The sequence below is a fragment of the Haliotis rufescens genome, unplaced genomic scaffold (genome assembly GCF_023055435.1).
Source record: "Haliotis rufescens isolate VD_foot unplaced genomic scaffold, xgHalRufe1.0.p SCAF_13, whole genome shotgun sequence".
Lineage (NCBI taxonomy): Eukaryota > Metazoa > Mollusca > Gastropoda > Lepetellida > Haliotidae > Haliotis > Haliotis rufescens.
In genome coordinates, this window is record NW_025963813.1 from 9693787 (window position 1) to 9719638 (window position 25852).

The 25852-nt window shown below is 43.1% G+C and overlaps 1 protein-coding gene across 2 annotated transcripts in view; it reads right to left on the reverse strand.

Annotated features, from left to right (window-relative positions):
* LOC124115178 (adipolin-like) overlaps positions 1 to 25852 on the reverse strand; it is a 70945-nt gene that overhangs the window by 21179 nt on the left and 23914 nt on the right. The window contains exon 2 of one of the 2 annotated variants that reach the window (XM_046476084.2): positions 1311 to 1487. In XM_046476084.2, coding sequence (XP_046332040.1) covers positions 1311 to 1487 — 177 coding nt within the window. The remainder of the gene's footprint in view (positions 1 to 1310; positions 1488 to 25852) is intronic. The other variant, XM_046476085.2, reaches the window with a different exon arrangement.

Here is a 25852-nt window from a genome sequence, read left to right on the forward strand (position 1 = left end):
GGTCAAAAAATTCGAAGCTCTCCCGGCCCACCGTGATGTTTGTCTGTTTGTTTCTTTGTTGTTTGTTGACGGCGGTCTGTAAATAATCGAGTCTGGACCAGACAATCCAGTAATTGACACCATGAGCATCGTTTCACGCAATTGGGATCGATGACATGCATCAACCAAGTCAGCGAGTCTGACCACCCGAACCCGTTAGTCGCCTTTTACGACAAGCCTTATTCTTCCCCGGATCTTCACGGGTGGCAATATATCGTCATGAGGGACAATATCAACATGATTAGGGACAATATGAACATGGGCAGGGAGAAAATCAACATAATTAGGGACAACATCAATATTGGTAGGGGCAATATTAACGTGATTAGGGACAATATCACAACGATTAGGGACAATATCAAAATAGACAGGGACAATATTAACATGATTAAGGACAATATATCGTAATGAGGGACAATATCACCACGATAAGCAGACAACATCATCATGGGTAGGGACAATATCAACATTTGTAGGATCAATATCAACATGGACAGGGACAATATCAACATGGGCAGGGACACTATCAACATGGGCAGGCACAATATCAATATGGGTAGGGACAATATCAACATGATTAGTGACAATATATCATCATTAGGGACAATATTACCATGGGTGGGGACAATATCAACATGGGCAAGGACAATATCAACATGGGTAGGGACAATATTAACATGATGAGGGGCAATATCAACATGGGCAGGGACAATATCAACATGGGTAGGGGCAATATCAACATGATCAGGGGAAATATATTTGTTTGTTTGTTGTTTAACGCCGCACTCAGCAATATTCCAGCTATATGACGGCGGTCTGTAAATAATCAGGTCTGGACCAGACAATCCAGTGATTGACACCATGAGCATCGTTCCCCTCAAATGAGATCGATGACATGCATCATCCAAGTCAGCGAGTCTGACCACCCGATCCCGTTAGTCGCCTTTTACGACAAGCATGGGTTGCTGAAGAGTTATTCTTCCCCGGATCTTCACGGGTGGCAATATATCGACATGAGCGACAATATCACCACGATTAGCGGACAAGATCAACATAGGGCTTAGGCAATGTTGCCAATGGTAAGAATACGCTACCAGAGATTTTGCCTACAAGGGGGAGTGACGCAATCAGGGTGATGCAGTGGTGTGTGTGTGTGTGTGTGTGTGTGTGAGTAATGTGACACAGGACATGCTAGTTTAGTTTCGCTTGTTTCCCAGTAACAAAGAATTAAGAAAGTTGAGAGAAAAAGAATTGTCGCCGGACACACTCACTTGGGCCTTCGGCTCAGAGGAACGCAAAAGGGAGCCTTGGCTTGTCTTTCTTACCAATGTTTTTCTTTTTTTCTTCCGTTTATTCTTTGACATTTTCCTATTGTTTATCCTGTCTGAATGGCGGACGAATTCTAACCAGCTGCCTTTGGGGTCAAGCGGGGGTCGCGTTCGTATTTCCTAAAACAGAAGGCAATGGTTGAAAAATACCCATGATAACGGTAACAGATTGATCGAAAACCATCAACAAAATAAACCCAATGTCATCACCATAATCACTGTCAACGTATGATGAGAATGAAGCTAAATCTCACGACACGCCGAAGACCGGGTTCGATTTTCTACACGGGTACAGCATGAAGTCTACTTCCGGTGTCCCCTGTCGTGATATTGAGGGAATATTGTTAAAACGGCAACCATTCACGGCAGCCCATAGTATGTAATCATGTCCATGCCAGGCCTCTAAGGCGTATCAGTTCACTGTGAGTTGCGTCCCTTTCGTGTGCCGGAATCTAAGATCGTGGGTTCGAATCTCGGATCGCCCTCATTGTGTTTCTAGATTGCCAGCACCAATCCCGCGCTCGTTGGTTGAACCAAAGTGGTAAAGGTCTAAGAGCCGCACCCATGATATTCCGCGATGTAACTGAAATACTGTACAAGGTGGCGTTAAACTCACTCACTCACTCCTTTGAAAGGAAACAATCACAGCTTAGGATTATGTCAGGATAGAGGCGCTGAGCCGAATATGTTCCATCAGCCCCGCAATGCCTTCATATCAGATCGCACAATTTCGTGGTCACGGCGTTAAAAGGAGCCGAAATGTTTTCAGGGCATCTATCCTAAACTTAAACTTTGCCTTAGCTATCACACACTCATTAACAGTAAAAAAACATCTTGAGGGGATTGCTTTTTAACAACATTGGTGTTAAGCGTTGCTTCTTCGGAAACAGCACATTTGATGGCTGCTGTAACTTGTCTTCGTTCGTATTTTCAGATCAGAACAAACCAAGAGCATAATATTCCGCATTTTTACACTTTTGGACACTCTTCAAACGAGAATGATATAAGTCGGGCAGTATAAAAAATGCTGACAGAAACATTTCAAGCATTCTCGGATTTAAAAACAATGTGGCCTTAGTGACGTCACACCGTCTCACCGCGTCACATGTCGTCGGCTGACATTTTATCAAGTGGCAAAGCTGGTTACGAAGCGCCAAACAGTCGATGTAGTTTCTTTACAGTGTTGTTTCAAAGCAAATAAGTCGTTTCGCCATTAAATAACCTTTACGGCGAGACGGACTATGGAAGGTGGAGGAGACAATTAAGTACACCCTTTCACGGAACGAGCTCTTCTCGCGATCTACCGCAGTGCCCGAGACCTACAGCGGTGATCTCTCCTCACAGACTGAAGATCGACTCAGGAACGGTCATTCGCAACTCTTTACCTATGTCTACACATGAGCAGACGCAAATCGTGAGAGGAGCTTGTGTTTTATACAGACTGTTCCCATCAACAAGCAATCTATTGAAAATGACTTCCGCGTTTCATCAAAAACACGACCTCTTGACTTTTGGAGAGATTGTGTTATAAACGTCGGATGATATATTTACCACTGCTTTCGCCATTCTGAGAAATAACCCCAACATCACAGAAATTCATCATTGTGCTTACGTACTTGAGACCTTGGACCCGTTTGGGTCGTAACAAAAGACGATTAAGTTTTTTAAAGTAATTTTACACCAAAGTATAACATTTGGTAATTCTTAAATCCAAATAAAACTAAACGGTGGGCGTATCCTATTTTCATTTCATATTCCACGAGGGCAACGTGCGCACTGAATATACAGTGTATAGGAAAGAAAATACATTTATTGGAATATTTGTTGTAAGAAGGTAGATTAGGCGTATGGTCACAGTCCTTGGGTGAGCTACGCCTGATCCTAATTGCTATATTTAAACGAAAAATAGGTAAACATCATTATGCGGAGTATTACAACCATATGAAAAAGTAGTACCACACTTGTACGCAATTCCGCGTAGTACTGTAACTCCTGGTAACCTAGACGACCAGCAAATGGAAGATCTGAGAGAATTTTATTGATGTGAAATAAACAAAGCCAGCGTTATCAACTGCGGGTCGGGCTAGGACAGGGTCACGCCTGATAATGAGATAAATATGATTCTGTTCCGAGGAATCTGTGAGAAAACGTTCGTGTGATAATATTTGTTGGAACGAACAGCGGGTTGTATTTAAATACACATTTCGGGGTATCGCTAATATAGGCACCGGGCGGCGGGCTGGCCCAGTTGTTGAGGTGGTCGCTCCGAGTTTAAACCGTGTGCGTCATATCCGCCGGTTTGAGATAACAGTGTTATCATACAGGTGGGTGTGACATAACCGACTTTATCATATTAACTGGTTATTGAGATAGCAGTGTTATCACACAAGTTGGTGTGAGGTATTTGAGTTTATCACATAAACGGGTTTGAGGTAAATGAGTTTATTACATAAGCAGGTTTGATATAACCGTGTTTAGTACATAAGCAGGTTTGATATAACCGAGTTTATTACATAAGCGGGTTTGATATAACTGAGTTTATTAAATAAGCGGGTTTGATATACCTGAGTTTATCATATAAGCGGGTTTGATACAACTGAGTTTATTATATAAGCGGGTTTGATATAACTGAGTTTTTCATATATGCGGGTTTGAGATGACAGTTTATCATATAAACGGGTTTGATATAACCGAGGTTATTACATAAGCGGATTAGATACAACTGAGTTTATTTTATAAGCGGGTTTGATACAACTGAGTTTATTATATAAGCAGGTTTGATACAACTGAGTTTATTATATAAGCAGGTTTGATATACCTGATTTTATAGTTTAAGCGGGTTTGCTTTAACTGAGTTAATTATACAGGCGGCTGTTCTCACATAAGCGAGTGTTCTCATATATAAGTGCCAGATAAGTGACCAGATAATATCCGGATTCGCCCCGGTTATGTTTCTAGGTTTGTCAGCACCATACCCGTGCTCGTGGGTTTCACAAAAGTAGGAAACGTCTGAGACCTGCATCACTTCGGGCTTTCCTCCCACATTAAGCTGACACGCCGTGATATTACCGAACTACTTTTCAAAGGGCGTTAAACCCAACTCACTCACTCATTCGACCAGTTAAAACAATTCGGCATGCACAAGTAACGCTTCTGTTTAAATCTACACGTTGAAATAACAATTTACCTTGAAGAAATCACGTTACCCAATCCCCGACAGATGATGCTCGCTGCTCAAGGAATATATTATTCTGTGGCAGACATCTTTAGTACGAAGTCTCATTTCGTCAACATCCACCGGGAACAGATTGTGTTTATATCATAATATTGGACAAATTAGACGCAGAGTCCAGCTATGGTGCTAATTCATTGCACAGCGAATACAATCTGCTTTTGTCAACAAACAGGTTGTTGAAAGCCGACTTGGAGGCCGGTGGGGCACCGGGTCTGGATGCCACGTGCGCCGGCCCAGGGAGAGGGTCAGGGGAGAGAGGCAGAGGAGAGAGGCAGAGGGAGAGGCAGAGGGAGAATCGCAGAGTGAAGAAAGTTTGGAAACGTACAGCGAACTTGTAATATCTATTCCTTCCCATTGAAACATGGCTGATTTTATTGCGCTCGATTATTTCAAAGTAAGACGTTAGACCAATTAAATAACATTGGATGAAAACGAGTAGTCTGTATACCAGCTAGTGTTTCGCTCAAAGTGAGAAAGGAGTTTATTGTCGCCTTTTAGCAATATTCTAACCTTATAACTGTGGGTAACAAAATAAATGGGGTTCACACCTCAGTGGTTATTTAGTGGTATGAGACGTACCTTCTCCATTCTAACCCCAGCCCTCCCAAACACTCTAACCCTAGCACCACATCACCACTAACTCCACCACCACATCACCACCACTCCCCCCACCACCACATCACCATTAACTCCACCACCACATCAGCACTAACCTCACCACCACATCACCCCACCACTACATCACCACTAACCCCATCTACACATCACCACTAACCCCACCACCACATCACCACTAACCCCACCACCACATCACCACTAACCCCACCACCACATCACCGCTAACTCCACCACCACCACATCACCACCATCTCCACCACCACATCACCACAAAGCCCCCCCCCCCCCCTACACACAAATACCCCCCACCACATCACCAGTAACCCCACCACCAGTAACTCCACCACCACTCACCCCACCACCACATCACCACTCACCCCACCACCACATCACATCACCAGTAACCCCACCACCACTCACCCCACCACCACATCACCACTAACCCCACCACCACATCACCACTAATTCCACCACCACATCACCACTAAAACAACACTACCACTAACTCCACCACCACATCACCCCACCACCACATCACCACCAACTCCACCACCACATCACCACTAACGCCACCACCACATCACCACTAAAACCACATTACCACTAACCCCCCACCACATCACCACTAACTCCACCACCGCGTCACCACTAACGCCACCACCACATCACCACTAAAACCACATTACCACCACATCACAAATACCCCCCCCCCCCCCCCCCCCCCCCACCACCACATCACCAGTAACCCCACCACCAGTAACTCCACCACCACTCACCCCACCACCACATCACCACTCACCCCACCACCACATCACATCACCAGTAACCCCACTACCACTCACACCACCACCACATCACGACTAACCCCACCACCACATCACCACTATTCCCACCACCACCACCACATCACCATTAACCCCACCACCACATCACCACTAGCCCCACCACCACATCACCACTAACTCCACCACCACGTAACCACTAACCCCACTACCACATCACCACTAACCCCACCACCACATTACCACCGCCACATCACCACTAACCCCATCACCACTAGCTCCACCACAACATCACCACTTACCCTAGCACCACTTCACCACTAACCCCCCACCACATCACCACTCACCCCACCACCACATCACCACTAAAACCACATTACCACTAACCCCACCACCACATTACCACTAACCCCACCACCACATCACCACTAACCCCAACACCACATCACCACTAATTCCACCACCACATCACCACTAAAACAACACTACCACTAACTCCACCACCACATCACCCCACCACCACATCACCACTAACTCCACCACCACATCACCACTAACGCCACCACCACATCACCACTAACCCCACCACCACATCACCACTAACTCCACCACCGCGTCACCACTAACGCCACCACCACATCACCACTAAAACCACATTACAACTAACCCCACCACCACGTCACCACTAACTCCACTACCACATCACCACTTACCCCACCACCACATCCCCACTAACCTCACCATCACATCGCAACTAACCCCACCACCACATCGCAACTAACCTCACCACAACATCACCTCTACCTCCATCACCGCCGTGATATTGCTGGAATATTGCTAAAAGCGGCGTAAAACCATACTCACTCACTCCATCACCACATCACCACTAACCCCCCCCCCCCACCACATCACCACTAGTCCCACCACCACATCACCACTAACTCCACCACCACACCACAACACCACCTCTACCTCCATCACCACATCACCACCTACCCCATTACCAAATCACCACTAACTCAACCACCACATCACCACTTAATCCATCACCACATCACCATCGCCACAATACCACTTACCCAACCACCACATCACCACAATCCCCTTCACCACACCACCACATCACCACCACAAAATCAGCACCACCAAATCACCACCACAACATCAGCACCACCAAATCACCACCACCACATCACCAATAACGTCACCACCACAAGGCCAGCCCAACAAGCCCCTTCGAACCAAACCTACATGAAGCCATATTCCCGACCACCCACACCCACACAAACAACCCCCCACCCTCCTATCCCCACATATCCACACCCACACAAACAACCCCCCACCCTCCTATCCCCACATATCCACACCCACACAAACAACCCCCCACCCTCCTATCCCAACATATCCACACCCACACAAACAACCCCCCACCCTCCTATCCCCACATATCCACACCCACACAAACAACCCCCCACCCTCCTATCCCCACATATCCACACCCACACAAACCCGTAACCTCCTTCACAAACCCCCCCCCCCCCCCCCCCCCCCCCCCCGCCTGCCTGGTCCCCCACCTCGGGAAATCACTTCGTATGGAATCCTAATTGTAACATTCCAAGAATACACGGTAAGTGCTATAAAGTAGATATATATTCTTGCAGGAACAAGAAGTATCAAGCACTTAGGCACTACAAATATATACTTTGAAAAATTTGTTTATAAATAAATCTTTACATTTATGACTCAATTGTAATAATATCAACTTGTTATCGTCGCTGTATGAAATAATGTCGATGCGACGTTAAATTTGTAACTCACTAAAATATATATAAAGCGATTAATTACCAAAATATTTTCTCTACCCGATCGTGTGTATTTTCATGAAGTCCTTTGTCAGAATAAAATATTTTCTGACCGCTACAACTCTGACCCCCCCCCCCCCCCCCCCCCCCCCACCATAACAGTGGTAAATAAACAAACCACTTCTACCCAGCATGCCATGAGCGTACCGTGATGCCAGAGTCAAAATGGCGTCATTAACATTATACAACTTGTCACGTGATATTGGTAAAGTACGGCTACTCAACTTGTCAGGATTAAAATAATACATTTGTTTCTCACTGCGTGAACCTTGGTTGAAAACTGTATATCCGGAAGAACGCTGTTTGAATTACTCAGTTGTGCACCGTATACCCCCAGCGGAAGCTAAACTTGGAGTGAGGGTGGCCGAGGGATAGTGTCAAAAGCAATTTTTATGTTTTTTTAATTGGGGTGAGTTAATTTAGTTGAACGCCGTTTTGAATTTTTGTAACACAATTGCGTTTCAGGGCGTTCCAGCTTCAGAAGAGACAAAAAGACGTCACAAAATCAGTAAATGCGCTATCGTGTCACTGGATTTTCTGGTCCATCGATTACTTCATTGTCTGGTTTGTTTACAGGCCGCCGTGGCGTCAGGAAACAAACATTTACGCTTTTATGCAAATTGTGTGAATGGCGGGTGCTACCGGTTGGGCAGGACATGCTTCCCTTCTCACGAGTACCTGGTGTCATCACTGATTTTCAGTGGTCCATTCATATCATTTTCACATCTTTATTGCCATTTACGCCAAACTGAGTCTGTTTCGGCGGATAATGAAGACTGGTTCTTCTCCTGCTCTGACGTTATATAATTACCACGTTGGTGACGCCCACGAGTACGGTATGGTACTATAACCCCAGAAACGTCATCTGGGCGAGCCGAGATTCAAACCCACGATCGGCATCGTTTGTCTCGAACTACGCACAACTTGACACATACAAATATTCCAGGGTCCCCAGGCATCGAGTGATAATGAGGTTTCAATGACAAATATATGTGGGCTAATATGTTATATAGATTTAACAAATGTTATATAATGTGCTGAAATTGCATTGTATAACAGCTGCTTTGATATAACGGGGGCTTCAAGGCTGAAGACAACAGAATTGGCTTGGCACATTGAAACCTAGTAGAGACTCAAACCCAGGCCTTCGGGTGATTCCTTCGCTGCCCCATCGCCCATTATTAACTGTTTTAAGTAAATATCAGTAATATTGTACTGTTTTCATGCAACAGCTTAAAGGTTGAAAATTAATTTCAAAACGTTAGGTTTAACCTAACTATATGCGTGTGCAATTAGCGCTGAACTTCCATTCGGAAGTCTATATTTGTGTGTAAAGAGTTCGACTTTCCTACAATAACAGCGCTAATACGTACCCCATCGCCATGTGTGTATGAGTGTTAGCTGAGGGCGATGTACGACGCCCCCGCCACACGCTGGAAGAATGCTTATACAGACTGAAGGAGTATCAATCAATATGATACCTGCCACATTCTTCAAATGACACCACATATACACAAAAACAAATTTAGAAAGTATACAGTTCACCAAACCCCATGATCAACGACACAGCTATGCCTCTGTCTGTTTAGTTGTTGAATTACAATGGAGCGTCTCTATCTTTTTCTCCAAGTTAGAAAAACCTTGGAATTTGGAGGTAACGGCAGCTATGAAAGGGTTTAATATCAACATTTAGGATAATTTTGAACTTGGCATAAACATTATTTCGACATTACGAGTTTGCGTTTTTGTTTTGTTAGACGAATTTTAATGTTCTGAATAGCCCATAATGTTCTCGGTGACTATAGGCGCTCTCAAGTAGTTAGTGTCTTCGCTCTTAACGAACGAATTCCGGGTTCGAATCTACTCATGGATACAAAATGAAACTCATCCTTGGTTACTCCTCTTGGGGTCACAAGAAGCGACTAAGATAGTTCGGACGGCCACACTGTTCCGTGTGGCCATATTCTGGCAGGGGATGCTTGGTATGAAATGAAACTACGTCCACACGGATTAAAATAAACTACCTGGCAAAAGAAAGTATGCGTCTATGTTTGAAGGTGGTTAAATACGACACCATGGTAACTCGATGGGGGTGTTTTTGATACGGGTGCCATTGTAATGTTTTGGACCTTAGCTTTGTAGTTTTCAACGCAGTAACGTTTGATAACGGTTGTAACTGTTTTGGCCAAATCCAATTTTCAGGTGTATACTCCCTTCTGTCCGGCAGTTTACATCATTGTAGATGGAAATACGTCCTAAAAGACAAATGAACACAAATGTAATACGTCAATACAAAGGAAATGCCTTTACTGTTGAAAACACGAGAAAGGGATGGACATATGTCTACAGATGGAAATACGACCATGCTTGTAAGAGGCGACTTACGGGATCGGGTGGTCAGGCTCGCTGACTTGGTTGATGCATGTCATCGTATCCCAATCTCGTAGATCGATGCTCATGATGTCAACCACTGCATTGTCTGGGCCAGACTCGATTATTTACAGAAAATTGCTGAGTGTGGCGTTAAACAACAAACAAACAAAATAGGGTAATGCAGATGGAAATATGTCTGTTGATGGAGATATGTCTGTTGATGGAAATATGTCTGTTGATGGAAATATGTCTGTAGATGGAAATATGTCTGTAGATGAAAATATGTCTGTTGATGGAAATATGTCTGTAGTTGGAAATATGTCTGAAGATGAAAATATGTCTGAAGCTGAAAATATGTCTGAAGCTGAAAATATGTCTACACAGATGGAAATACTTCGGATGAAAATGTACTTACTTAAAGTATATCATTTGCGAGGACAATTGAGCTTTATACCGTTAAAGGTAACTGGCGGACTGTTTTCTGTTCTGTACGGTCGTAGTTTGGATGGGAAGTCATACTGGTTTACTCTGACCAGCGACCTGTGGGTTGGTTGGTTTGTTGTTTAACGCCGCGCTCAGCAATATTCCAGCTATATGACGGCGGTCTGTAAATAATCGTGTCTGGACCAGACAATCCAGTGATTAATATCATGAACATCGATCCACGCAATTGGCATCGATGAAATGCATCAACCAAGTCAGCGAGTCTGACCACCCGATTCGGTCTGACAAGACTCGATTGTTCACAGACCGCCATCATATAGCTAGAATATTGCTGAGTGCGGCGTTAAATAACAAAAAGAACAAACACTCTGGCCCGCGTGGTTACTCCGCTCCCCCTCTACAGTCCCCCGAGCCCCTCTCGAGTTGTGATACACGATCTCAGAAGCACCACCAGATCACGCCGTACGTTCGTACAGATGCTTGGTGGCACCTCGAACGCCGCGTTATAAATCAATAAAGCGGTGGACACGCATCCATATGGAATCGCTCAAGAGGGGCACGTGTGGCGGAGTTATGTCCCTTAGCTGCCAGGATTCGCTGATTGTGGGTTGGGATCCTGGTGATTGACGATAATGATCGAAGAGATTACAAATCAAATACAGATTGATCTCGTAAAGTCGAAGACCCTTGGACCATGATATATTTATCGTGGTTTTTTAACTGTAATTCAAAACAAGAGGAGAGTCGATATCAAACCATAGAGTCGATACGTGTTTAAATACCGATTTAGTGGAGTTCTTCTTAACAGGAGCTTGCTTTTTGAGTGAGTGAGTGAGTGAGTGAGTTTATAACTATGATGAAAACAACGAGCATGGGTATGGTGCTGACAAACCTAGAAATATAATCAAGCCCACGACCACAGGTTTCTGTCACGCAACTCTACTAACTGATGAACAGCATTACCATCATTGACACGACCAGATTTCAGTATTATACAGAATACTGTTATTGTCAACACCAATGCTGGTAATTGTCTCAACCGTCGGGACACGTGTCGCTGCGGGGGGTCCCAGCTCCTAAAGTGTTAAAGCTGTTGGTGATCAGTGGTCGTACCTCTGATAATAAATCTCAATATTTGAGGATTATGTCTTCCGATCCTTACACTGACACATACTTTCACCAGGGGGTAATCGCAATCTCGGCCACCTTGCCATCCCCACGATTCAGGTGTTGTTTTTTCTAGGCTCACAACCAACTTGAGACATGGCTGCCGTGGGGTATCCCACTGTCCATCACGCCCAGGTACATGCAGGAGTCACACTTGGGTCGGCAACGCCCCTGTCTCCCTTAGGCACCGACCATTTGACAATAATTTGTTCCCGAAAAACTGTAGCTCACCTGGATATGTCATCCACAGTTTAACATGTTAACAAAGACAGACACTTAAAAAATGTTACTGTCAGTATTGATATTGAAAGAATCATAATATCGTGAAGAACGATGTGTAGAACCCCACTACTAACTACACATATACCTAGAATTCAGCTTGCAGTATGGTCGAAATACATAGGTGAAACAAAGGTCAAAATTTAAAAAATCGCACCCCCCCCAAAAAAACAACAACAACAACAACAAACCCAACAACATGAAGCATATATGATTAACGTCACTACCAACAACACATGTACCAAATTTTATTTGAATTAATTTCCGAGTAATAAATTTAATAACAAATATCTAGGCGCCAAGACCACGTGGCATTGCTCACTTCCGTCTTGGTCAGTGTCATCCAGCCATTTTGAGACTAGGACATAATGAGACGGAGGGTTAGGTATATATTGGACTTGTAACGTTGTTGAAGTACTATTTTCATGACTGACACAATTGTGAACTTAAGTCAGCCAGTGTAAAACAATTTTTTTTATTTTGCTCTATTTACCTGTCAAAAACCTTTTTTTGTTTTGTGTAAATAAACTTAAAATGCCACATTCTTTGTTATATTTCTTCTGTATTCTTTATTGTATTTGTTTGGTACTTATTTTGCAAATTGTATTCAGCAGATGTTAACAGGGAACACAGGCTGACCATGAAACGAGCCTTTATTAAAGTGTTGCAACATTTACTAAAAGCTTAATAAATATACTATTGCAGTGATGAGTAAATCGTCCAGCCTCCGACAGGCCACCTACTTGTCTCAATAGTAAACATTTTTTAACTGTTTTAGTAAAGTCTACAGACATATTGGTGTCTGAGTGAAATTCAATAAGTAAACTTTACGAACTATTTCTGTCAGTGCAAAGTGGTCAACGTCTGAAACCTGCATTACTTCGGATCTTCCTCCCACATGAGGCTGACATACCGTGATATAACAGGAATATTGTTAACGCGGCGTTAAACCAAGCGCAGACTCCGTCACTCACTCCCCAGTCAGGTGAAAAATAAATAAATAAAAATGTTGTTCGCTGGACATAGTGGCTGATTGTATGTCGCCATTCCCTACTGTGGGCCGTTGCTCATACTATCGACCACTGGTTTACATGGCCGGGTCAGACTACGTCATCAGTATCCAATGATTGTCGTGTGATGCGAGTAAAGAGGTCACGTGGTCAGCACGGTGTCTTGGCTGATGTCAACATCCTCCGTGGATCGGTGATCATGTTTTCAGCCGCATGTTTGTCGGATATCACATGCTGACGTGATATGGAATAGTATAGACAACGCTATTATACACCAACAACTGGCTCAGTGAAAAGTTGTCCTAATTAATGATGATGATGATGATGAAAATGATGATGTTGATGGTGATGATGACGATGATGGTGATGTTGATGATGACGATGACGATGGCGACGACGACGACGACGACGATGATGATGATGATGACGACGATGATAAGCCACTTAAGAATCAAAACTCATTGTACACCTTCCGACACGTACAAACACTTGAAGGTGGATTGTTTAACGCTGGGAGCCACCTACCCCAACTTCCAGAACACAAGCCAATACGTTGTAAACAGTCGTCTTAACAACATACACACAGTCAGGCAAATCTCTTTCTCTGTTTTCACTCCCTCGGTGATTTAATCTCGCACTTGTGCAACAGATCCCGTTGTTGGCGATAAATCGCGCGAGAGAGCCTCGTTATCGGTCATCCGATGCCGGTTGGTGATCCGACGCGCATGTTAGACTCTCTGTAATTACGTCAAATTGAATAATTGGCGTCGTCTTGGTTTGGGTGTTTTTCTTAACACATTGTTACGATGACATGATAAGGGCACTAAAGCCATGTAATTAACAAATTCAAAGTGTTAGTGGGGAGATGCGTAGTTCTGATGTAATATGCCGCAGCACAACTTGATCGTTGTGTATGAGATTACGCAGGTCTAAAACATGTTGTTAAAATATGTACAGATAGTATGATGTCTAGACATACTGGACCATGCCGCTTAGTAGGGTAGTATGTAAATTAGTACTTTTGTTGTTTCTGTATCTGCGTACTAGGTGTTCCACTGATTAGACGCCTGCTCTACACGACCACAAGCAATCTGCGTTGTCTGAAGTTGTCATTAGCGTATTTTCCACGAAATATATTTGCCAATAAAGGGGTCTACTCTCCTTGAGCTGCTGTCCATTTTCTGGTGTGTGGATGTGTGTGGGTGTGTGGGTTAGGGGTGTGTGGATGGGTGTGGGTTAGGGTGTGGGTGTGGGTGTGGGTGTGGGTTAGGGTTAGGGTGTGGGTGTGGGTATGAGGGGTATGGGTGTGGGTGTGTGGGTAAGGGGTGTGCGGGTAAGGGGTGTGGGTTTGGGTGGGTGGGTGGTGTATGTGTGTGTTGGTGTGGGGGTAAGGGGTGTTGGTGTGGGTGGGTGGATGGGTGGTGTATGTGTGTGTGGGTGTGGGAGAAAGGGGTGTGGGCGTTGGTGTGGGGGTAAGGGGTGTGGGTGTAGGTTTCGGTGTAGCTTTTATAAGCTTGAGCTAACTTCCTAAAATTCATCGTGTACGATCTTCATGAAAAGAGAACCAACCAACCGAATTATAACTCAGAAGGTAACACTTCAGCGCAAGAACATGACTATAGAGAATCAGACTTATGATCGAAGTGTTTTCACACCCAATTTGAACAATAACTGCGGTTTTATGACCATTTAATCACACTAATTTCGGAACTTAGTTTTGCCTATTTGCAAATCGGTACGAGATGAGGGTCTGCACCCGATAAGCGATAATATATTGTTTCTAGAGGTACGGTGGGGCCAATACGTGGTGACCTCTCTTCAGTGGAACCTCATAAATCCAACATTTCAGATTAAAAACAAAGTGCTTTGCAATTTTTGTACATATAGTGTAGGAAACACGCTAGTCCAGACGAGTGATAAACCAGTCAGTCCTACCTGGAGATTTGTAAAACGTTTATCTTAACGAATGGAGACCTGAGAAAAAACGCCCGATGGTCAACATCTTCACTAATGTGAATCAATACCATATCATTTTCGTACGTGAAGGTTTTGTGGTCCTTTAACAAGACATAGTTACAGACAATTGACATATATATTTCACACATCTACCCAGAGGAAGTCCCTCCTTCTTAACTGTAGTTAAAGGGGGACTAGACTCCGACCAGCTGGCAGTCCCCGCATATGTCACCCCCTCCTTCACCAACTGTAGTTAAAGGGGGACTAGACTCCGACCAACTGGCAGTCCCCGCATATGTCACCCCCTCCTTCACCAACTGTAGTTAAAGGGGGACTAGACTCCGACCAACTGGCAGTCCCCGCATATGTCACCCCCTCCTTCACCAACTGTAGTTAAAGGGGGACTAGACTCCGACCAACTGGCAGTCCCCGCATATGTCACCCCCTCCTTCACCAACTGTAGTTAAAGGGGGACTAGACTCCGACCAACTAGCAGTCCCCGCATATGTCACCCCCTCCTTCACCAACTGTAGTTAAAGGGGGACTAGACTCCGACCAACTGGCAGTCCCCGCATATGTCACCCCCTCCTTCACCAACTGTAGTTAAAGGGGGACTAGACTCCGACCAACTGGCAGTCCCCGCATATGTCACCCCCTCCTTCACCAACTGTAGTTAAAGGGGGACTAGACTCCGACCAACTGGCAGTCCCCGCATATGTCACCCCCTCCTTCACCAACTGTAGTTAAAGGGGGACTAGACTCCGACCAACTGGCAGTCCCCGCATATGTCACCCCCTCCTTCGCCAACTGTAGTTAAAGGGGGACTAGACTCCGACCAACTGGCAGTCCCCGCATATGTCACCCTCTCCTTCGCCAACTGTAGTTAAAGGGGGACTAGACTCCGACCAACTGGCAGTCCCCGCATATGTCACCCCCTCCTTCGCCAACTGTAGTTAAGGGGGACTAGACTCCGACCAACTGGCAGTCCCCGCATATGTCACCCCCTCCTTCACGAACTGTAGTTAAAGGGGGACCAGACTCCGACCAACTGGCAGTCCCAGAACATTTGATTATATTGCATGTCACTCAAATCCACTCAAAGGAAGGATAGGACCCTTCATGGTCCAATGGAGATTTTAAAGTTGCGAAAACTTTATGAAATATTGGCATAAAAACTGTCTGACATGATGAAAATACTGATAGCTGCACTTTCCGACATAATGCGTATTTCGCACACGGTTGCAAGTATTCATTTTGCGCATGCCTCACTGTATTCATTATGCCCATGTCTGACTGTATTCATTATGCGCATGTCCGATTGTATTCATTATGCGCATGTCAGATTGTATTCATTATGCGTATGTCTGACTGTATTCATTATGCGCATGTCTGACTGTATTCATTATGCGTATCTCTGACTGTATTCATTATGCGCATGTCTGACTGTATTCATTATGCGCATGTCTGATTGTATTCATTATGCGCATGTCTGACTGTATTCATTATGCGCATGTCTGACTGTATTCATTATGCGCATGTCTGAATGTATTCATTATGCGCATGTCTGACTGTATTCATTATGCGCATGTCTGAATGTATTCATATTAATGCGTGACTATGTTGTTCAGATGAAGCATATGATACTACTTTATATTGTATGCTATTATGGGATCCAACATCTGTTAACCTTCAAATCAGATGCTAAAACGCAGGATTTCTATATGATTATTAGTGGGTCGGTTATCTGAGAATGGCTAGTGAGGTGAACATTCTGTTTAAACAATAACGTATTTCATTTAATCGTATTTGCGAAGTTTCTACATCGAGATGGTTCTGCCAAAACGGCCATAGCTACAATTGGCCGAAATTTGAAGTTGTTGTGATTCCCTTTGCAACCATGAGACACGGCGTTAACAGAGTGAGTGAGTGAGTGAGTGGGTGAGTGAGTGAGTGAGTGAGTCAGTGAGTGGGAATTGTTTAACCCGTTTAAGTAATATTCCACCAGCAATATCACGGCGGGTGACACCAGAAATGGGCTTCACACATTGTACCCATGTCGGTAATCGAACCCAGGTCTTCAGCGTGGAGAGCGAATGCTTTAACCACAAGGCTACCGCACCGCCCGGCGTTATTTAGACATGCATGTAGTTTGCATATCGTTTACAGTATATCCCACCATCCCACCCATCCCCGACATCTTAACATTTCCCAAAGATCCTGAAAACAATATTTAACACAGGCGGAATAGGACCCGTCTATTCTGTGAGTGGCTCGCACGCCATGATATTCTTAGCCTGTGAATGTCAACATTCTGCCATAAGGTAGAACTGATAGGAGATATTCACCTCGTTGATTCTCGCGAGAAGGAGTGTCCTGGCGGCAATTTGCACTAATAAGCCCCGGGCACAGTTCGCACGTGCGTTACAGTCGTCACCCGGAGGATGCCGGGAACTATTGCCCAACTTCCGTGCTATGCTGGTTTCAAACAGTGAGAGTTATCTGAACGAAACCCGCTCTCGAGGCTTGAGAGATAGATTGATCTATCGAGGAATCTCCCCTTCTATTAGCCTCTCTGTGTGTTGTAGAGATTAGGATCTCCATCTTGAGAGATTTGGATGCAGCGCATCCTTGAATCTGCCTGAATCCAATATGCACTCCCACAAAAGTAGGACTATATTATATGTTTAGTTATAACTCCGTTGTTTCGGATGTATCGAATTCCTTGTTGTGTCGAACTCACAGTCCGGACTCGACAAACTCTCAATAACTTTAGCCATATTTTTTTAACCCTGATGTGTCGAACTGGACTCAATTTATAATTCCAAGAGTAAAAAAAGATTTAAACGTACCCGATAAGTGGAACCCAAAATGTCTGCAAAATTAAGCACAAGTTGGAATTTGTATCAAGGATACTGGCCTAATCATGATACGGTGTGAAACATGGAAGACAGTCAACTGTTGATTGGCCTGAGTAGAGTCGTCTAAGGCGCTGCGAGTCATTGTGGTAAACGTCTGAGACCTGCATCACTTCGGGCTTTCCTCCCACATTAAGCTGACGTGCCGTGATATAACTGGAATACTGTTCAAAACGGCGTCAAACCAAACTCACCAACTCGCTAAATTAGAACAGAGTTACTGAATGGAACACACGGTGAGACTTAAATGACAAAGAGAAAGTTTGTTTACGTTCATTGAAACTTCATGAACTTTGTATTATATCATTTAGGTCGATATAAATATTTTGTCACACCACTCTATTATGGTATAGTTAGGATGTAAACACTTGGCGCATTGAATGACTGCAAGACTCACTCATTACGTTTTTAAAACACCTCGCCTTTGATCTGAACATTAAAACTTGGTGTTTCTCTAAATTTTAATGGACAACATTCCGTTCCTCTCGATGCATGTACCTTGGTTCAGTTCAGTCCAAGTCGGAACCAGATAGTCCACATGTGACATTTCAGTACTACTTTAAAACCTGTGAGGTCCACATGTGATGCAAAGTAAATACTATATGCAGTTTAAGCCCGTATTCCATATTTAATATCCATATTGAAATCACATAGTCCAGATCTAGTTTGAAGCATAGAATCCATATTCATTTTAAAACGTTTTATTGGCCGGGCAGGCGGCACAACAGCATTGTCAAACTGACCGCTGGTTGACCTAAGATACAGTGAACCCTTCTCAACGCGATTGATACTCTTCTCAACATGATAGACACCCTTCTCAACGTGATAGATACTCTTCTATACGCGATTGATACTCTTCTCAACGCCATAGACACACTTCTTAACGCAATAGATATTCTTCTCAACGCGATAGATACCCTTCTCAACGTGATAGATACCCTTCTCAACGCGATAGATACCCTTCTCAACGTGATAGATACCCTTCTCAACGCGATAGATACTCTTTTCAACGTGATAGATACTCTTCTTTACGCGATTGATACTCTTCTCAACGCGATAGACACACTTCTTTACGCAATATATATTCTTCTCAACGCGATAGATACCCTTCTCAACGCGATAGATACCCTTCTCAACGTGATAGATACCCTTCTCAACGTGATAGATACTCTTCGCTTGAGTGCTATTCCGGAAGTTTACAGATCATTCGAGCATCTAAATATAATAACTTCCTCACCACTGCTTACATTAGATAGTGCTACAACCCTGACAACTAATGTTTGTCCAAATATAATGCAATGAACTTCTATTGAATCTCAACAGAAATAATGTAATACAGTTGCAATAAATGTTTAAAAATACATTACACTGCCATGTAACACCCAGCAGAGAACACTGACATAGTGTATAATATCTGACAATATAAAAAGCCCCGCAAATGATGGGTTGACTAGAAATTGGATGAAATGAGAAGACGAAAAGACACTTTGAAAAGAAAGGCATGCGAGACTGAAGTGTCAATTCTAAATTTCCAGTAAACGATTTAGTCAAAATCATCAAGTCGAGAAATTGAACACATCTGCCATGTCGTACCAATTTCACAAATGACAGTTTTTATTACACTCCGTGAAAATTGCAACAGTAACTTCATTAACTTCATCGACTTCTTTTCTTATAATTTAGAGCTGTGTCTCCATAACGAGACGGCCGTTAACGCATCGCGTCACATCGCGCATTGACCAATCAATGCGATTCTCCTTACCGTAAACTGACTCTTTCATGATGGCGACATGCCGTCTGTCAATCTAATGCCGCGAAGCGTGACTGTAAAGTGATGTATCCGATCGACTAAATGCCTTTGTGGAATTAATTAGAGGATGTTGCTTGCTAGAAAATTGATCTCCTGATTTCTTTAGAACCTGATCGACAATACAAAAACAGGCAAAGTAGAAATCAGACTTCTAACATGTACGCGACAAGACACGTCTCGTGGCTGCTTTGGACGACAAAATGTGTTTCGCAGAAACGTATTTCAACCACCCTGATTTTGATCGATATATCATTGACTTATAGATTGAGAAATATGTTTTCTTGAACGCTTAAAAGTTGTTGCCAAAAATAGCCAAGGCAAACCTGACATTGAAAAGAGTGTATGTGTAGCGGAACAAAAATAGCCCTAAAAATCCACACTGTACATGTGGTAAACATAGTCCTTGCTTTAGGCATGATCTATTGATAGCGGGTCTCCCACTCAAGTACATGGACATTCTTTAAGTGATCGAAATATTGGAGTCCCACATCTAACATAGATATTCGCTAAATTATCGCTAAGCTTCAGTTTCCAATATTGTAGAATAACGCCCTTTGTGGTATTTTGAGGTCTGTCTTTGTCATTTTCTAAAATGGTAGACCATTGAGGAGTTGCGAAATGTTCCATTCTGAGTGAAAGTTTAAGAAGGACACGGAGGGGCCCAGCAACGTTATAGGCTCCACACAATGCGGGAATCGAACCCGGGACATTTTGACCTCTCATCCCTCCTTATTCAAGAAGGAACGAAGTGGCAATAATGTTGCAATGATAAAATAGGTGTGTTGTCAATAACATTAGATCCCACTTAAATAAATTTACAAAACCACAATAGACACAACAGGTCATAATTCCTGACTGCAACACCGGGAAAGAAAACTACTCCTTCAGGGTTCAGAGCGTATCAGTTTGATTCATAAACACATGCTTATGATATAGTCGAAATCGTAAATCGACTCTGCTTTAGGCTGAGATTTCTTATGAATCTGGGAAGGGGTTTATCGGTTTTGTTCATTAAACATTACACAGTGTGTAGTTGTTTCTTTACAGACGTTTTCTGGGTGACTTAAACGGAAATACCTGGAAAGAAATTCAAATTTGTTGCGCGAACATGGAGGTAACACAACCAGCAGATGTATGGTACATATCTACCCACACTGTCACCCACACATTCCGAGACCGTATCACCTCACACAGGCAAATGTTGCACATTTTTGGCGTATCTAAATCCGCAAACGGCGTGAATTGGCTGCCAAATTGGCCTCTTCACGTCAAATCTTCGGCGATAAATCCGCCGTGGTTAATGACAAAGTGGCGGCTATGAAGGCGATATTTCCCGCCTTCTTCAATCCACGTCGTCTGCTGCGTTATCAGCACGCGCTATATGTCAGACGACAATATAGGCGCCTTTTCTCCGTCAAATTTGGCCCAAGTGCCTGGATTAAAGTGGTATTACCACACGACAATAGCGATAGATACTGTAGAATTAGCTCAATAGGGACAGGTTGTAAATTTCTCAGTTCGAGTAAACACAGATAGAGGTTAAACTCCCTGGATTTACATTGTTTACAGGGTATTATTAAACACTATCGGACCAGTGGACTGTGTTCATATCTATCACAGGCCACAGCGTCAGAGCGAAATAAGCAAATGTTCATGTTTGATCATAACGTTTGAAGCGTATGTCAGGGAGAAAAATCCGTTGCTTTTTCAAAATGCTGTTTTATAGATTGTATTATTTCATGAAATGCCCCAAGAGCAAGACTCCATCATGTATTGTTCCTTTTTTCGAAATAGGCATCTGCTCACCCAGCAGTAAATGGGTACCAGGTAGCATGAGGTGGCAATGTTATCGTAAAAGGACAAGATCAGGTTTGTTGGCTTGGATACGTCTGAGGCAGTATACTAGCCTATTCCAAGGAATGTTATTATTGTCATTCTCCATATTCTGAGTCGAACCATGGATGGACCCCTGAGTATTAACCACAACCATTATTATTTACAGAATAAAAATAAAAATAACAGAATAAAATTAATAATGCAGCAAAGAGGGTTTGGGTGATCCTGGCACAGTCAGGCTGGTTAGGCTCATCATCAGCTTAGGGCCCTTGCCCCCTCTACACGCAGCCCAGACAGCGAATGGGACTTCTCCCACGAAGCGCTGCCTAGTCAAACCCGCATGGCGAAGACGGTAATAAAATGATCGAGCCAGCCCATCATATCGCTTAAGATAATGTGTCAGTGCCAAAGCGTGGCATCCACTCACAATGTGTTGGACAGTCTCATAAAAATTCATTACATAATCTACATTTCATATTCACATTTTGATGCAAAATCACAAAATTGACGATTTCGAGTGGGAAGTGACTGGTCCTGAGCAGCAAACAGAAAGCCTTCTGTTTCACTTTTCAGGCCGGTCGACTTCATCCAAGCGGAGGACTCTGCAGGATTGCTGATCTTACATAAACTCGATGCAGTGGGCGTTCAGATGAAAATCTGAGTCTGGGCCGATTTGATTTGGCACTTCGCTTGAATATGTGAGTCAGTGAGTGAGTGAGTGAGGTTTTCCGCCGATTTTAACATTATTCCAGCTATACCACGGAGGAGAAAAACAGAAACAGGCTTCATACAGCGTGACCCTGTGGGACACAAACCCGAGATTCCGACGCGGGAACACTTACCCACTGAGCTACCTCCACAACGAGGATCTGACATCAATCAAACTGTGTTTGTCATGTCTAACTTCAACGGGGCTGTTCTGGAGTGAGTGAGTGAGTGAGTGAGTTTGAGTTTACGCCGTTTTTAGCAATAATCCAGCAATATCACGGCGGGGGACACCAGAAATGGGCTTCACACATTGTACCAATGTCGGGAATCAAACCCAGGTCTTCGGCGAGACGAGCGAACGCTTTCACCACTAGGCTACCCGACCGCCTGGCTGTTCTGGGGGATAGAGCGGAAGGTCGGTGGCTCGTTCCATGGCAGCGTCATCCCAAAAGACACGCACGCACGCACGCACGCACGCACGCACACACGCTCGCACGCACGCACAATCTCATATTGGATTAGTAATAAACATAGTTATCTACAGCTATGGCTGGTCACATTTTGCATCCATCTTGAAATTATTCCAGCCATTGATACGATTCATGTTGAAATACTTTGCTCCAATTGGCAATCTTATAAATGTGATCGTGAAATATTCTATTTCTATTCTATGTGCATTCGTCAAGAGGTAGTATTTGCTTTTTGCAGATAGCTTTTTTTCTTCTTTTCTATAACCATCCATCGCATTTCCTGTAGCATATTTTAAATGTTTTCAAATGCTACACAAATCGGAACAACTAAAATTTGAAGGAATAAAGAAAACAATTGTCGCGTTACTATAGTATGGAATCCTATAAGGGACAAAATCCACAATGCGACAATGTCCCTTGTAGGGTTCCGCACTGGGCCTTCCGTACTATCGTGAAAGGGTATGCTTTTACACAACGTTTATAACAATTGTCCAGCAACATCACGGCGGGGGACACCAGAATTTGGCTTCACACAATTTACCCATAGGGGAACCGACCATGAAGGCTGTAACCACAAAGCTATCTCACTGGCCCTGATACTGTGACTCATATCCTTCTCCGTGTATCTAAATCATCTTCAAGTGAAACAAAAGTAAGTATTTTTTGGAAAGGACGTTAAAAAATATAAAAAAACCACCCGTTTAATGTTGAAATAAATTTTTGTGTAAAAAATCAAACGAAGATCAGCTTTGATCTTGTTTATCACCCAGCATTAGTCAAACGCTGCAGCTATGGGGACACGAGGTGTTTTGTTTATTGGGTATATGAGTGATAAACCTCGACGGCGGTGAATGATAAAGTGGCGTGGGTGGGGCCCTATAGGGCACACACAGCTAGTCAGGGGGAATGTGTGGCCTATCTCCCCCGAGAGGATTAACGTTCTTAGAGTTGACATCGTTGTTGTGTTTGTACTTCCGAATGTTACACAAGATCCACGATACGTAATCACGTCAATGTCCGTCTAGGTGTGTTATCTAAATATATTGTTCATAGCCGTTCAAATGTACACACATGAATAATTGTCTGTTGCATGTATTGTAATTTTAAATTGGTCCTGACAACAAAGTGTAATTTAAAACATTTTGTTACGAAAAATGTTCCAATTTTGTGAATAATATATGTAATTGTATGTATTTCTCATGTACAACCAAATATGTTTATAAGACTATGAACAAGAAAATATGTATATATCTTTTGTGCTGAAATATAAGTGAGTGAGTGAGTATGGTTTTACGCCGCTTTAGCAATATTCCAGCAATATTACGGCGGGGGACACCAGAAATGGGCTTCACAAATTGTACCCATGTCGGGAATCGAACCCAGGTCTTCGGCGTGACGAGACGCTGTAACCACTACGCTACCCAACCGCCCCTATTGAAATATGAACTTAAAACAATAATGTATTCGTAATCAAAAATAAAGTGATACAAGCGTGACGCTATAATAAACCAATAGCCTATTTCGTCCACCATATACATGTTTTAACAATTAAAAATAAAAATGACGACTTTCATTGTCGGAAATATTGAAGCCATTAATAGCAGCGCGAAAATAGTAAACAGCTTAGGAAGTATGAAAATAAGGTACGTAATCACAAATGCGACATATAGAACAATCCAGACAGAAATAATGAGAAATCATCCAAATGTTAAACAAATGTAAAATCTGCTTCAAATTAACAGTAAAGAAACCGTTACGTATATGCTTTAAGAAACGACTCATTAAACAAGCAGGCCATATTTCGTTGTGTAATGCTCGTCTATAACGTGATACCCACTGAGAGGAACATATAATTACAATTGGTGTAAACAAAAACATGCACACGATTAGATAAATTACTCGTTTCTTCAAACACTCAAATTTACTTTGGGCCAACCTATTAAGAAGGAGGCATGTACACTTTCTCAAATATGAAGAGACATATTTTCGAAATTGTTAACCATCAGAGGGTGTAACAGCAAATTTGTAACTTTGGGTTGTGATTTATGAAACGTGTAAAGATGACGTCATTGTGTGTTTTTATGACGAGTTTCCTAATGAAGTGCATATGTTCATCACAGGATTACCTTTGCTCATAACACTGCCTATTAAAGGTAGCCCCGTGTGTTAATAACATAATGAACATGGCGGATAGGACCACTGGGTTGCTGCAAAAACTGTAAAGATGTAATTGGGCTTGAAGTTTACGAATGAAATGTTTATGTAACAGAATATTATTTATCGCAAAATAGACGAAGCTTTATTGGTGTCTGTGCCGATATGTGCGTTGTTTTAATTCAGAAAACAACGGGGAAAACTAAGAGCAGATTCACGAATACATTAAATACAAACTAGGACATGTAATTATGATTACTACCACTGGCAAGAGCACAACTGCATTATTTTGTAATAAAGGACTTGCATTGGCGGATCAAAAGTTATAAGTACTTTGTTTGATCTCTTATATTGCCCAATAATAATGTCTGCCGAAAGAAATACAGTGGCTGTCTGCCGGAAGAAGCACTATTAGCGTGTAACAACATTGGTAACACGACAGAGGTAACACTGTCTATGTTGGCGTATTATAAATGCGTGTGATATCATAGGCTACACTGTCTGATAAGACACCAGTTAATGTTACCAGAATCTACCTGCATGTAACTCCAGTGTAGCTTTATCTTACTGGACGCCACAAAATCTTGCTGGTGTTTAGCATTATTCATAACAGTATCCAAGTAGACGCCAAATCATGTGACCAGTAATTGACAAGTAGGATTGTGATAGGTGTCCAATTTCATTGATAATCAGAGCTCCAGATAAGCTGCGTATCTGCGTGAAATACGCATCAAAAATGCAGAAATACACAGTAAAATATAATCCAAGCGTATCAAATACGCAACGAACATTACAGATACGCTACAAAAATAAAACTTGTGTGTATCATCAAAATATTGTGAAGTAACCCTGCGTATTCGATAAGC